The following is a 14,665-nucleotide window of genomic DNA, read 5'->3' on the forward strand; positions in this document are numbered from 1 at the left end:
GGAATTTGGCACGAGCATTGATTATGTCATAAATAGGAAAAGCTAATGGGTCCCAACTCCATTTTTCAATACTAAGTGCAAAAGAATTAGCGTCCAAATTTTACGTACGGCATCTAATTCTCTCACTTCCCGATGTAATTTGGCACAAGCATTGATTATGTCATAAATAGGAAAAGCTAATGGGTCCCAACCCGATTATTCAATTCTAAGCGCAAAAGCATTAGCGTCCAAATTTTACGTACGGAATCTAATTCTCTCACTTCCCAATGTCATAGAAAGTTGAAATTTAGCACGAGCATTGATTATGTCATAAATAGGAAAGGTTAATGGGTCCCAACTCAATTATTCAATTCTAAGTGCAATAGAATTAGCGTCCAAATTTTACGTATGGAATCTAATTCTCTCACTTCCTGATGTCATCTATATATATAAAAATGAATGTCTGTCTGTCTGTCTGTCCTTTATGAATTACTACACCATTCATCCGATCGCCATGAAACTTTGGGAAGTTGTTGAGTACACTCCTGGGAAGATTACTGGCATAGTACAACTATCCCACGATAGGTGGCGCACGTGCGAGCATCGTCGACAGTTATGCCCCCCAGACAAAGATCGTTTGATTTCCATCTCAAGCACAAAAGCAAAAGGGATTACAAGCAACGGGATGAGTGTTCAACCACAAAATGATGCATCCGCCGAACGTTTCGCAAGACAATTGCTGGATATTGAGAATGCTGAGGTAAAATGAAAGCTGTGCTGTGATTGGTTGCTATTTCTTATACTGCTGAGGTAACATGAAAGCTGTGCTGTGATTGGTTGATACTTCTTATACTACTCAAGTTACATGAAAGCTGTGCTGTGATTGGTTGCTATATATTATACTGCTGAGGTAAAATGAAAGCTGTGCTGTGATTGGTTGCTACTTCTTATACTACTGAGGTTACATGAAAGCTGTGCTGTGATTGGTTGCTATATATTATACCGCTGAGGTAAAATGAATGCTGCGCTGTGATTGGCTGCTATTTTTTATATTGCTGAGGCAGAATAAAAGTTGCGCTGTGATTGGTTGTTATTTCTCTTTTTGCTGAGGTAACATGAAAGCTGCGCTGTGATTGGGTGTTATATATTATACTGCTGAGGTAACATGCAAGCTGCGCTGCGATTGGTTGTTATCTAGATATAGAAAAACAAATGTATGTATGTCTGGCTGTCTTCGCAGCAATGCGCGACGGGTAAGCTAGTTGATAGATATATATATATATGGCTCCTGTAATGTGACAGTGTAAGGGGCAAAATAGGCCGGTCACTAAGGGAATTTGTTGATAATCACAATGATCGGGTGCGCTAAAACCCGCTGTCGGAGGCAGGAACCAGCTTCCGAAAACAAAAGGAGAATCGCAATCAAAAACGCTGCGTTTTGCTGACACCATGTGTGCGAGTGGCCTAAGGAGTGGTGATGACCCTCCCGACCCACGTCACAGGCCTCTCACCAGCCAAGCCAGGAACCTACTGCACACTGATGAGGGGCAAACCCCCTGAAACAGCTGTCTGTGTATGGATTCCTGCTTGGTTTTCAATTCCCAGTCATTGTTAAGACCTGTATAAAGGGTCAAGCATTGATTTGCAGGAATGCTGTCATCCAATAGGTGGCGCTGCAGAGGTATTGTTCCAGCTTCCTTATTTGCAGTTAGGGCTCATTCACACAAGCATATACACGTTTGCGTGTGCCGCAGCATTGCGATTTTGTGCGACAAACAATACTTTTTTGCCCGTGTATCAGCATATTTCACTGTACTCAAAGACGCACAACTTGAAATGGCGAATGAGTTCCAGATGAATTACGCAGCATATCACGCATCTTCTTGCGTTCTGCACGCGCCCCACTGACCTTTATGGAGACTCTTGGTGCATAGGAAAGTAGAGCATGCGCAAAAGACGGAAATATGAACTAACCCTTTGAACTCAATAGGATCTATTCTCTGCGTATTACTTGCGTAAATTATAGTCGTGCAAATACGCTCGTGTGAAGGAGACCTTAACCCTTTGCAATCCAATTTTGGATTCAGGGTTTCCTAAAAGGCTTTCTCTTTTTACTGTTATACAACAGTGCCATCTGCTGGATAAAGCTAGTGTGTGCACGCCAGAGAGGCTCCGACAGCAGAGTGGCTGGCAATAGATGGTAAGAATACCCTGTCTGACATCTTCTGATATTGGAGCTGTACAAGCTTCAATCAGAATGTAGGAAGACGTCCGACAGTGGATTGGAAAGGGTTAAAGGGGTTGTCTGGGCTTGTTTCAACTGATGACCTATCCTCTGATCCACTCTTGTCCATCAGCTGATTGTCCGGCCTGCTGTCCAGCGCAGCGGCCAGACGTTGTCATCAGCGGATAGGAGAAGAAGTGCGGCACCGACTTCTGCACTTCCTGCCCAGTTCAGGATGTCCATAACAGGAAGTGAAGTAGCTGCGCGGCTCTCGCAATGGGAGTGCAGACGACACCCACACTTCCTTCCATGTCCGCTGATGACAACGTCCGGCTCGCTGTACTGGTCAGTGGATGGGACAATTAGCTGATGGACAAGGGTCCCGACCAGCGGACCCCGTCCATCCACTCCTGATAAAATGCGCCAGACAACCCCTTCAACTACTGAAGATTTTGCTCTATCACTGTAAATTGTCGCAATTGACAAACTCAGCTCTGCTACATCTGTAGATTCCTCCAGACACAGACTTTATTTAGTCATCTAGCAGGAGGATGACGTCCTTACTCCACGGAAATTAAGATATATTTACTGCATCCTTCAAGGAAATTCAGAGTAATTCTTCTAGGGTGCGTTCACACCTTGCAGAGAAACTGCGGCATGCGAGCGCACCCTTAACTTGGCGTCTGAAAATTTTGCCCATCTGACACTCGTTTTCAGAACAAAATTACAATATAATGTGAAATATTACAAAAGCAGGTGCTGAAGAGCGCAAAGAACCAGAAGATCCCCAATGTATTTTCCTCCGGATGGTTTTCTTCCCTTCTCCTTCAGTTTTTGATACTTTTCTATGAATATTGAAATATTCAAAATATGTGATAATCTGACAATTATCATTTTCTACTGGTATTAAAGGGCTTTGACTGTATTGTATATCACAGCCCAGAAACACAACCAACGTAAATTAAAAAAGAAACAAAAAAATTCTAGACTTCTTGCAACCAGCAGGTGGCAGCGTTGTCACACAGTCTCTCCATAGACTTCTATTCTATTTACAGATCTCCTCAGATACAAGTGTCTGCTCACTAATAAACCAATAGTCCCTGCTCGGACATATTGAACCACTTGAAGTTTTGGGGGTTTTTTTTCTTCTTTTTTTTTGGGGGGGGGGGGGGGGGGGGGGAATCAATGTCTTCAATGTCTCACCAGTCTCCTTAACCCTTTTCAATCCACTGTCTGACGTCTAAAGACATTCTGATTGAAGGCCATACAGCTCCGATGTCGTAAGATGTCTGGCAGGGTATTCTTACTGTAGATTACTGGCCGCTCTGTTGTCAGGGACCTCTCCAGCATGTCCCATACAGCAGTACTGGCTCTAGCCAGCAGATGGCGCTATTGTATAATGACAGAAAGAGAAAGCCCCCTAGGAAACCCTGAATCTAAAATTGGATTGCAAATGGTTAATGCCAGGGAATCGAAATATGCCAATACATATTAAGCAACAGCCGGCCAAGCCAACAGATTTCAATGGGATCTGTCATCTTAAATGTTTGAGGGTGTCCCAACTGTTCCCCGATGGGAAGGAAAGGAGGATCAGGCATGTTGAGTTACACCTTGCCCGATCTTTCCAGTGGTGAAAAGCCGGTGACAGAAGAGTCTGAAGGGTAGAAGGGAGTCCGACAGATATTGTACGTTCAGGCTGCATTTAGATGGTGTGGTTAAAAGCCGCATCAAGACTGAATGCAGTCACGGTCAACAATGCATGCGGTTTTCCTGGTGCAGTTTTTGGTTCCACTTTAATCGAGCCATCTGTACACTGTCATATGTGCAACATGACTCTTCTGGCCTCCAGACAAACTGCCGTGTTTCCCCAAAATAAGACAGTGTCTTATATTAATTTTTGTTCAAAAAGTTTTAACTTTTTTACATGTACAGCTGCCTGGACACTATTTAAATTGACTTTTTTTATTAACTGTTAGCAGGGCTTGATTTTGGAGTAGGGCTTATATTTCAAGCATCCTCAAAAATTCTGGAAAATCATGCTATGTCTTATTTTCAGGGTATGTCTTATTTTCAGGGAAACTGAGTAGCTAAAGGTCATACTACAAGTTCAGCAGAGAGCTGAGAACTACCAAATTGGCAGATTACAGGCTGCTCCATTACAGTTGTGAATGTCTGTATTAGGGTAGACTCACACCCTAATAATTTGTTCCAAACTGCCTCTAAAAGGGCCTAACAGGTTCCCATAGATGACAGTTGGACGCCTTTGTTACGCTTTTGACTTCCATAGCAACCAACAGCTCCTCCCTCTGCAAATCACTCCGATGGTGCAGTCAGCATTGACGCAACATCTAAGCGGTTGTCCCAAAATCAAGTTTTATCACCTACCCTATTCATAGGTGATAAAAGTCGATTTTGGTACAACCCCTTTAAACTGTTGCGGGAGGAGCCAGTCTCTGGGAGATCACCATGATGTACATGGAGCGGGAAGTAACTGGAGGTCCAGGACCAGAAGCCACTCCACAATGACTCAACAGTGACTCGGGAAGCCACAAGGTCAAGAGCCACTTCGCACGCCGGAGATGTTGGCCAGCTAATACGAATTGTCAGAAGACTCAACTGGCCAATAAGCACAAAAGATCTCTTTGCTTATTGCTAACAAAATCTTGCGAGAATTTTGGCTGCAACCCGGGCACGAGAGACTCAATGCACACAGAACCAGGAGGGGGGCCAAAGAGAGCAGCTGGACGGTGGGTGACATCGGCAGGTATGTCAATCTTCAATTATACATCTCTGTGCTCTGACTTTGCTTGTGCTCGCGTGGGAAGGAGAGCAAGTCGATTCATTGCGGACAACTCCTCCTGCTCCACGGGTCCCGTAGCACCTGTGTGGTCTACCACCATTTGAGGCACACCACTGCAGCTTAGCCGCACATGCAGGAGTTGTCGGAGCAGATTTGTTAAACCAACTAAAGGGAAAAATGGTCTTCTTTGCCCAGAACAACCAATCACATTACAGCTTTCATTTTGTAGGTGCACTATAGTCTCTGCCTGGCCTTGTATTACCTATGAGAAGGATATCAGGTCACGTGACATCAGCCGATACACTTCTATTCTCCGAGGGAGCGTCCAGCTTCTACGGAGAGAAGAGGCTGATGAGAGATGTGACATGTAGACGGAGCAGCCGGGACAGACATTCCAGACCTGGGTGACATCATTTCCCCGCACTGAGGTCACTTTCCAGCAGCCCTGGGCCAAGCGCTATTAATACAACACAGAAAAAGGCTTCATCCTCCTAAAAATAGTGACGGCTCGGATTGCTGCAGCTGAGGGATGTGCGGAGAGCCACGACCCCCGTAATACCGCGCTACATGCACGGTGGAGCAACAAAGAATAGTACCGGCCATTATAGGTGGTCACCCAACTTTCCTGCAAGGCCGAATGGTGACTAGTTATTTAGCAAGATGGTATAGGGGAACTTAAACTGGGCAGATTCTCCATTCAAGGGTGGCTGACAACCTGGTAGGCCGGTAGTGCGGGCTATCCTGGTCATTACCCAGCTTTCCCAGCATTGGATATCACTAGGAAAGGGCCAAATAGAGTTTTTAAAGGAGTTTTCACAGACTTCAATATTGATGACCTGTCCTTAAGATAGGCTATCAATATCTGATTGGTGGGGGTTCACTACTCAAGACCCTCACCTATCAGCTGTTTAAAGAGGCTGCAGAGCTCGTGTGAGCGCCACAGCCTCTTCACTGTGCACAGCGCCGTACATTTCATAGTGGCGGTACCGGGTACAGCATTCACTTGAATGGGGCTGAGCTACCCAGGAATGAGCATCACATTACTGTCTGCTACATTTCTTCAAGCAGCTGATGGGTAAGGGTCCTGAGAGGCGGTTGCCTACTGATTAGATACTGATGACCATCCTATTAACCCTTTCCAATCCAATTTGTATCCTGGTTTTCCTAGGGGGGTTACTCTTTTTCTGCTGTTATACAACGGCGCTATCTGCTGGCTAAAGCCAGTACTGCATGAGGTGACACGTTGGATAGGCTCCGACAGCAGAGAGGCTGGCAATATACAGTAAGAGAACCCCCGATGAACGTCTTGCAACATTGGAGCTGTACAGCCTTAAATCATAATGTCTTCAGACGTCAGACAGTGGATTAGAAAGGGTTAAAGCCCCAGAAACCCCTTTTAACAGCTTGATAGAATAGGACGCCTGCTCTGAAGGTTCTCGTTTGGCGAATACCTGCAGCCCCTGATGAAATAGCAACACTTACAAGTCTACAATATGGTCGTGTGATTTCTGTGCGTTGCCAAGAAATTGCACTTGAAAACCACCCATTGTATTCAATGGGTATATTACACATGCGATAATTTGACCCAGGTCCTATTGTTGGGTGATTGTGTTAAAGAATCGCCTATTGTTTCCAACGAAAGCAAAACCATTTGCATCGTACTCGCATGTAAATGCAATTCCATGTGAGTGTGATTTTCTATTTCTGCCATTGGAACAACATACGATTTTCATGCGCATTTTTCGCAAATAAATTGCGGTTTTACAATTGCGATATCGGTCTGAGTTTCTCGGACCAATATAACACTTGCTCGTGTAAATGCACTATTATTCTGTTACTTTATTATACTTCTTGGAAGTATTGACGAGAGGAAGGGTAAGGTCTGGTTGTGCATTGGTTTATACATTTCCAGGAGGAATAACAGAGGAACATCACAATGCAGTGTTCCGAGACAAGATTATTTTATAGCGAATACCAGTTATTTACTAAGGCCTCATTCACATGAGTGTTTTATCTAGCCACGTAAAAATGGCGGCCTGAAATTGCTACCATGTGAAGCATTGGATTCTAATTATTTCATTGAGACGAGCAATTTTTGGGCGCGTGAAAAGATTGCGCCGACCGTTTTTTCGCTGCATCAAAAGATAGGTCTTGAGCTATCTTTTGACGAAAAGCGCAGAAAGCTCCCATAGGAGGAGCCGGAAAAAAAGGGAGGCGGAAGGAGTTTACTTGCGTCCGGTGCTTGGAAAAGAAGATAGCTGGCTCTATTTAAGCTATATAGAGCCTTGAGTAGCACATTGTGTCAAGGCAGCAGACATGCAGTCTTAAGACCTGAAGGTTGCAGGTTCAATCCCTGCATAGGTGAGGTATCTGGCTCAAGCCTGACTCAGTCTTCCATCCTTCCGAGGTCAGTAAAAGCACTGCAGAATAAGTTGGCGCTATGCAAATAAGCTACGGAATTCCCCGCTACAGTGTATTTTTATTACTATATGCCCGTGTAAATGGATGAGAAGACGCTAATTAATCTCGGGACTAGATTGCGGCTATTCTTCACTGATGCGATTGTGGGGCGTGAAAACGCATACGCTCCTGTGAACAAGGCCTAAATTGGATCTGTCATATGCAGTCAATTTAACCCCTGCCTGCCCCATGTAGATTAATGAGGTAATGGTACATTCTCTGAAGCTCATTAGCTTACATGCCTTTGATAAGACTGTGCCCTCCGGCATGCAGTGCCATCTGTGTTCTCATGTCCTAGGGAGCCCTATGATGTCAGTAATGATGTCACAGGGATTCCCTGAGCAGAAGGGACTCGGGGGCATGAGGCGAAAATGCAACCGTGTTTTGGCTGTCTGTACCGGTCACAGTGATTATGTGTCTCTTCGCCGGACAAGTCATAAGGAGTAGTAGATATGAAGCAAAGTATGTTCAATAGCTTGCAGGCACGATTTGGGCCAAAAAACTGGCAAATTTTCAATAGTAAGTCTTTCCCTTTGGGTAAGAGCTCTCATTCCCACTGGAAGGTGTCCACCACCAGGTCACGGTGCTGGTGGGGTATGTGTGTCTAAATGATAGGGCACATCAGGCCCAGCAGGGTCCTGCCTGTTTTGGTATCAAGGACAGGGCGCGGCACACAAGGTGTTGGCCATGGAGGTGGAGTGGGCAGCAAGTGCGTAGAGGACGGTTTGGACAGGTTTCATCAGTATCTGGAACTGTAAGGGAAATGAATGCAGCTGTGCACAACCCCTTTAAATGGCCATTGTGAACCATTGTCTGAACAGTCGATCGAAATAGTCGTGAAAGCATACAAACAGCTGCTGCTTCTGTGGTTTTACACGGTGCGACCGCTGTTCGCTTGTTCAATCCTGCGATCGCTGAACAACTTTTTGGAAGTATTTACACAGCTTTCAAACATTGTTGCTTGACTAGTGAGGTTCTTTAGCAGGTGTGCATTTGGAATTTCAACCCCTCATGAATGCACACTCATTGGTTGTCAAGTCCGCTAGAAGCACGTAAATACGTACGAGCGGTTTTTGAGTGAACACTCAGTGCTGCGCTCTCTTGAACAGTCTGTCCTGCAGTCTCTTGTCCTTCTCGCCTGCAAGGACTTTGGGTTTTTTTGTTGTCCGAGCCTATTCATACTCGTACCCCCTTTTCGCTTCTGTCTAGTCAGGGGCGTTTAGCTGACAATCAATCGCACGTATTTAGAATTAATGAGCCTTAAACGGGAGGGCAAAATGTCCAAAAAAAGGTGTCAGCTAATCAGCGTTCGGCGGGAGGCGTGCGTCAAACAAGAGCAGACCTCCCCTCAAAGGTGTTGGTTAGTCGTCAAAAGACAACGATTATCTATTTACACCAGATGATGGTTAATCAACCAGTGAGTACTTGTAGGTGAGTGGAAATGACTACTCAATGAATTCTCGCTCGTCACTAGGATTGCCACCCGGCCGGTTACTCTCCGACCCGACCAGTCATTATGTCCAAGGGCCGGGTCGGTGAGTCGGTCAGCTGAGAGCCGAGCCGGGCAGAAACCCCACAGCATCTGCTATGTCCTTCACCCTCTCCCTCTCTTTAGCTCCCGTCCGGCCGCCGTAACCAGAGCCCTGAACTTTCCTCCTGGGTCCTGCGTCCTGCACGCTTCGTGGACAAGGGGAGGAGAGGTCAGAGGTCACAGCTTTAATTATGGTGACCAGATGGGAGCTAAAAAGAGAGAGAGGGTGAGTGACATACTACATGCTGTGGCTGCATGTTCAGGGCGTAGAGAGCACAGAGGGGGCACTATAAGTACTGCAGCCAATACTGGGGCACTATTACTATTGGGGCCACTGAGGAGTGCGCAATTACTATTGGGGCCACTACTGGGGGCACTATTACTATTGGGTCCACCACTGGGGGAACAGTTTCTAGTTGCGGCAACTAGAATAACGGAAGTAAAAATCATATGTTATGATAAGCCACGCCCTTAACCACACACCCCCTTGGCCAATATTTTTTGTGACAAAGGTGAGAATCGTACTTGTCGCCCGGTTGGTGGCCGTGTTTACATGGAACAACTGTCATTCAGGCCTCTTTCACATGGGCACTACGTATTTGCGGAATGAACAATGTTTTTTGTACGCGTATTTTATTCTACTTTTTGCGTGTGGCAAACAAAGGCGCACCGATAAAAATACGAATTCCAGCGCAATTATGTAGCATTTCACACATCTCCTAGCGTATTGCGCGTGCATTTACACTTCCCCATTAACTTCTACGGGGACTTTGGGTGCGCAAATACGCATTTAAATAGAGCATGCTGCGGGGTTTATTTTGTGCGACTGAAGTGCGCAGGACAAATACACGCATGTGAACAAACCCATTGAAATTAATAGGTTCTATTCTCTGCGTATTGCAGGTACAAATTTTGCGCGCCCAAATACGACCGTGTACATTTGTTTTATCTAGCGACTATCTGGACAATAGTGTAAAGACCCCTAAGAAATCGAGGAGAGCCCAAGAGGAGGAGTTGGCAAGGAGTAAGTGCAGAAATCTAGGATCGGTCGGAGCGGGAGGAACGCCCATTTGACGGTTTACTTCTCATTTGCATACACGTGCGACACAGAAAAACAAAATTTCTCGGTGATGCTAGACCGCGTATTTCTTCTCCGAGAGGCGTTCCACCTTAAATGCTGAGATGACACGCCGCCCCACTACAGTATATGAGATACCTTTCAGCGTGGGCTGCTGTGCGCAGACCCCCTCCGCTCCTCAGCCCCTACTCACTAACACAATGTGGCAGGTACGATGGCTTGTTTACATTCACATTCCTGCAAATAACCGAGGGCAAGCCGAACATGTCAGGAGAAATGTACGAAGAAGCCACACACAGTCCCCGTCCCTGAGCGGGCGCCGCGCCCCTCCATACACAATCCACTGCAGACTGACCCACTTGTGCATCACCCGGGATTGTGTCTCCTGCTGCGGTACACTGGCTCGTGTGGAACTACAGCACCCAGCATGGAATTACTTTGTTCATCCTGGGAATTAAGACAAAACAGCCAAAGAGTCACAAGTTATCTTCTACGCGCTTTCACGGATTATTCCACAGGACGCTGCACAGAAAAGCCGTACGCCCAATGTGCGGATTCTGACGTGGAATTAAAAAAGGACAGAATTATTGCGGCAATTCTGCATCAAAATACGCATTCCGACCTGCAGATTTTAACAGTGGAATATTCTGCAGCGTCCTGCAGAATATTCCAACCTGTGTGAAGGCACCCGAAGGCTCCCTTCACACAGGCGTATTTGGGCACGCAAAATTTACATGCACGATACGCAGTGAATAGAACCTATCGATTTTAATGGCTTCGTTCACATACTCGTATTTTCCAATTCGGTCACATAAAAGAAACGTAGCATGCTCTATTTCCTGCGCTCTTATGCACTAAGATCCCCATAGAAGTCAATGGGGCTACGCAAATGCACGTGCAATACACTAGGACATGCGTGATATGCTGCGTAATGCCACTGGATAGAACACATCTGGAACTCATTAAGACTAAATAGACATTTAAAAAGCCTCGTTCAGTGTGCAAAAAAGTTGCGCCACAGTGGCCACAAAGTCACATATGCTCCTGTGAAGGGGGCCTAAGGCCCAATGTCCATGGGCGGATCTGATTTGCGGAATCCACAAATTAAGCCGCCCATAGGGATACATGGGCGCCTGCAAGTAAAATAAAGCAAGCAAATTTGATTAACGGGGAAAAAAAAAACGCAGCATGCTCCATTTCACTGCGGATTGCGCACGGACGGCTTATAATTTACATGAATTCTGCCTCTAAAAACTGAGAAAAAATTTGCGTCTATCTGCAGCAGTTTTGCCATGGATCCACACGTGGATTATTCTTAACAACTGGCAAAACATGCGTGCAGAATTCCGGTGTGGAACATCGCGTTTCCATTTCCAGAAGTGACATGTCAATTCTTGACGCAGAAATGAGCAGATAGACCATGGACATTAGTCTGCATGCGGATCTGCGGCAAAAACTGAGGGAGAAGGACACAGATTTTGCCGCAGTTTTTAAAGGCGGGATTCACACTGAAACTTAAGCGGTGAATTCTGCCTTGCGAACATCTAATTTTTTAACCCTTTCCAATCCACTGTCTGACGTCTAAAGACATTCTGATTGAAGTCTGTACAGCTGCAATGTCTGAAGACGTCCAGCAGGGTATTCTTACTGTATATTACTGGCCGCTCTGTTGTCCGGGGGGCCTCTCCAGCTTGTCACATACCGCAGTACTGGATCTAGCTAGCAGATGGCGCCATTGTGTAATGGCAGAAAGAGAAAGCCCCCTAGGAAACCCTGAATACAAAATTGGATTGCAAAGGGTTAATGCCAAATCTGCATCCCACAATCCTCAATCGAAATCCAGGCCTCGGCATATGCGTACGGCGTTGGCTTTTTGCGCACATGGATTTCAGACCTGCATGCAGTAAAAATAAGAAGTGGCATCAGTTACGTACGGCTGTGTTTTACTGTATTTTTTGCATTTCCTGTGTATTTGTGTACGCAAAAAAGCCCGCAAAATGCTCCGAATGATTTCAATGGCCAATGAAGTTCAATACGTGCTATTTTCGATAGCACAATATGTACGAAAATAGAACAGGCTGCAGGTTTTTTCGCGCAACCAAAATGTGCGCGGAAAAACACACATGCGACAGAATCCATTAAAATCAATGGGCTCCGTACACTGCGTATTGCGTAAAACGCAGCACATATGCGTTCATCTGAATAAGCCCCAAGTAATGCGGTGTACTATAGTAGTCATTGCACAATAGCATCTTTCAAAACAAGTCCCTATTCAGTGATGTCAACAGGTTATGGCAGAGTAAAGTGCAGAGTAGTCATAAAGAGCATCTCTCTCGCCCTGGAGGACCTGATCTGTCCTGCATTACGCAGGCAAACCATTAATATTAATGGGCACTGTGTAATGCTTCATATCCCCTGTGGGGGTGCTGCAGGGAACTTGAAGACTTACTGCCAGGTTTCTCCACTGGTCATAACTGATCTCCAGGAATCCCAGCAGGGGGACACTTTGAGAACAGCTTATTGCTAAGGAGCCTTCTAACAATTAGAGATTTCCAAAGTGGAGTTACCCTTTAAAAACAGGCCTTTGACCTGCAGTTTCCACTTTGCGCATATTCACCAATATTTGATAAGCTGCGGATGTCATTCACATGAGGTCAATGAAACTAAGCAACGTGGAGAACGAGTACATCTGAGACGACGCCAATAGAGGCGTTATTCTAGCCGGCGCTAATCCTTAAATCATGTCCCACAAGGAGCCGTCTAGCTTAGCACCATTCAGGCAATCTGCACATCTGTCTTGTGAGTGATTTAGGACGGCAGAACCTTGGCCCGGTCTGGTTACATTATTTAAAGTGCATGGAGCTCCAGCCCCTCTAAGCGCTCGTTCACATCTGCTTTAGGGCTTTCTGTCTCTCTGTTACTTTTTTTTTTAACAGAAAAACGGAATTAAAAGTTTCTGTTCTTTCCCCAAAACTTTCAGTTGGCTTCCATTTCATTCCGTTTCTGTTTTCTAACAGATGAAATGACCTCCGTTGCAGTCTGCGGAGCTATCTGTTCCAGTAAAAAAGAATGTAGCCTAACGGAATGGAAGCCAAGTGAAAGCTTTCCGTTTTTTTGAAAACTCATTGAAGCCTACTAACCAGCTATACACTGGGTCAGTGAGCTTATGCAAAAAAAAGGATTTCTAGAGAAAGCAGACAGCTCCGTTCTCACTGCAGTGGCCAGGCCTTTTATTACAGGCAACATTTCCATTGAAGTGAGAACTTTGCCTGTAATACCAAGCCTGGCCACTGTGATAAGAACGGAGCTGTCTGCTTCCTGCAGAAATCAGCTCAATGCACAAACACATCAGTCCAGTGAACAGCTGATCAATGGTGGTCCCTGGTGCATAGTTCTTACCGACCTACTAAATAATGGTCTATTCTAAAGATAGGCCATCAATAGTTTACAACCAGACACCCCCTTTATGTCACTATTTCAAGACAAAATCTACATGTATACATTTCACCAAAAAGACCTCTTTAAATTAGGGCATAAGAACAGCCCCCGAATTCCAAAATAGTGAAGAGAACCCTGATCAAGAGCTTGCAATCTAAAGGTGAGGCTCCGAATACTACATACAGGATGTCCTACCTTGCTGGCTCCATCTTCGAACACAGACTGGTGGACATTGCAGGCAAACAGAGAAGTAGGAAGGTCATTGAAGTCGGTGATGCCTTTGAAGTCTTCTTCAGTCAGATATCCAGATAAGTCCTTGCTTCTGTGTATTGGATAGAGCAGGAGGAACTCTCCACCTCCGACGACACAGGCAAAATAACTGGGGTCCCTCATCCCAGCAAAGAACGGGTCTTCCCTCATCCCTGGCAACGAGAAGTAAGACGATGAAATGGGAACAGTCAAGAACACACCAAAAACTAAAACATGCTAAAATCCAAGTGCCACCAAAGATGCCCAAACGTGATAGTACCTTGAACAAAGGGGCCACTTTAGGAGCCCAAAGAAATAGATGGCCTCTTTATTATCACCCCCCCCCCCCCCATTCCCACCCCCACTTCATATAGTAGCACTTTGGACCTCCTTTGGCCCTCAAAACTGCAGCAGGAGACAATCAAGACAGGTTTGTCACGCATTTCAGCCCCCATTGCAATAGAGGTGGTGGCATGGCCTACAAGAAAGCACTCATACACTGTAACAGGTTATACACCTCTATGAGCAGGACAGGATCAAGAGACGTTTTCGGCCAAAAAAGAATGTTTACATTCACTGAAAACAAGCAGAGATCTTGAAAAAGTCAAGGAATTAAAAAACAAAGTTTATTAGAAAGTTTTCAAAACTTTTTCCCACACAATGATTACGTTTCATCTAGACATTTTTGCAAGAAAAATGTGGCCAAAATACGCTAAAGCTCACCCGGCATTCCCCTCGGTACATCGGCGCCCCTATCCAAGCAGCCAGTCCTGCCCTAATCCTGAGGAATAATCCATATTCACACCGTGCAGTGACCGCGCTCTGATGAATAGGGTCTCATTTTAAATAAAAAGTTTTAACCTTATTAAAATACCAGAGCGCTGCTGTATGAATTCCTGGAGGTAT

The 14,665-nt window shown here is 45.5% G+C and overlaps 1 protein-coding gene across 2 annotated transcripts in view; it reads right to left on the reverse strand.

The window, feature by feature from the left end:
• The window catches only part of RCAN2 (regulator of calcineurin 2), a 78,432-nt gene that overhangs the window by 52,295 nt on the left and 11,472 nt on the right, over positions 1-14,665 (reverse strand). For both annotated transcript variants that reach the window (XM_066596304.1, XM_066596314.1), the window contains exon 2: positions 13,706-13,932. In XM_066596304.1, the coding sequence (XP_066452401.1) occupies positions 13,706-13,930 (225 nt within the window). In that variant the 5' untranslated portion in view covers positions 13,931-13,932. The remainder of the gene's footprint in view (positions 1-13,705; positions 13,933-14,665) is intronic.

The sequence above is a fragment of the Eleutherodactylus coqui genome, chromosome 1, assembly GCF_035609145.1.
Source record: "Eleutherodactylus coqui strain aEleCoq1 chromosome 1, aEleCoq1.hap1, whole genome shotgun sequence".
Taxonomy (NCBI): domain Eukaryota; kingdom Metazoa; phylum Chordata; class Amphibia; order Anura; family Eleutherodactylidae; genus Eleutherodactylus; species Eleutherodactylus coqui.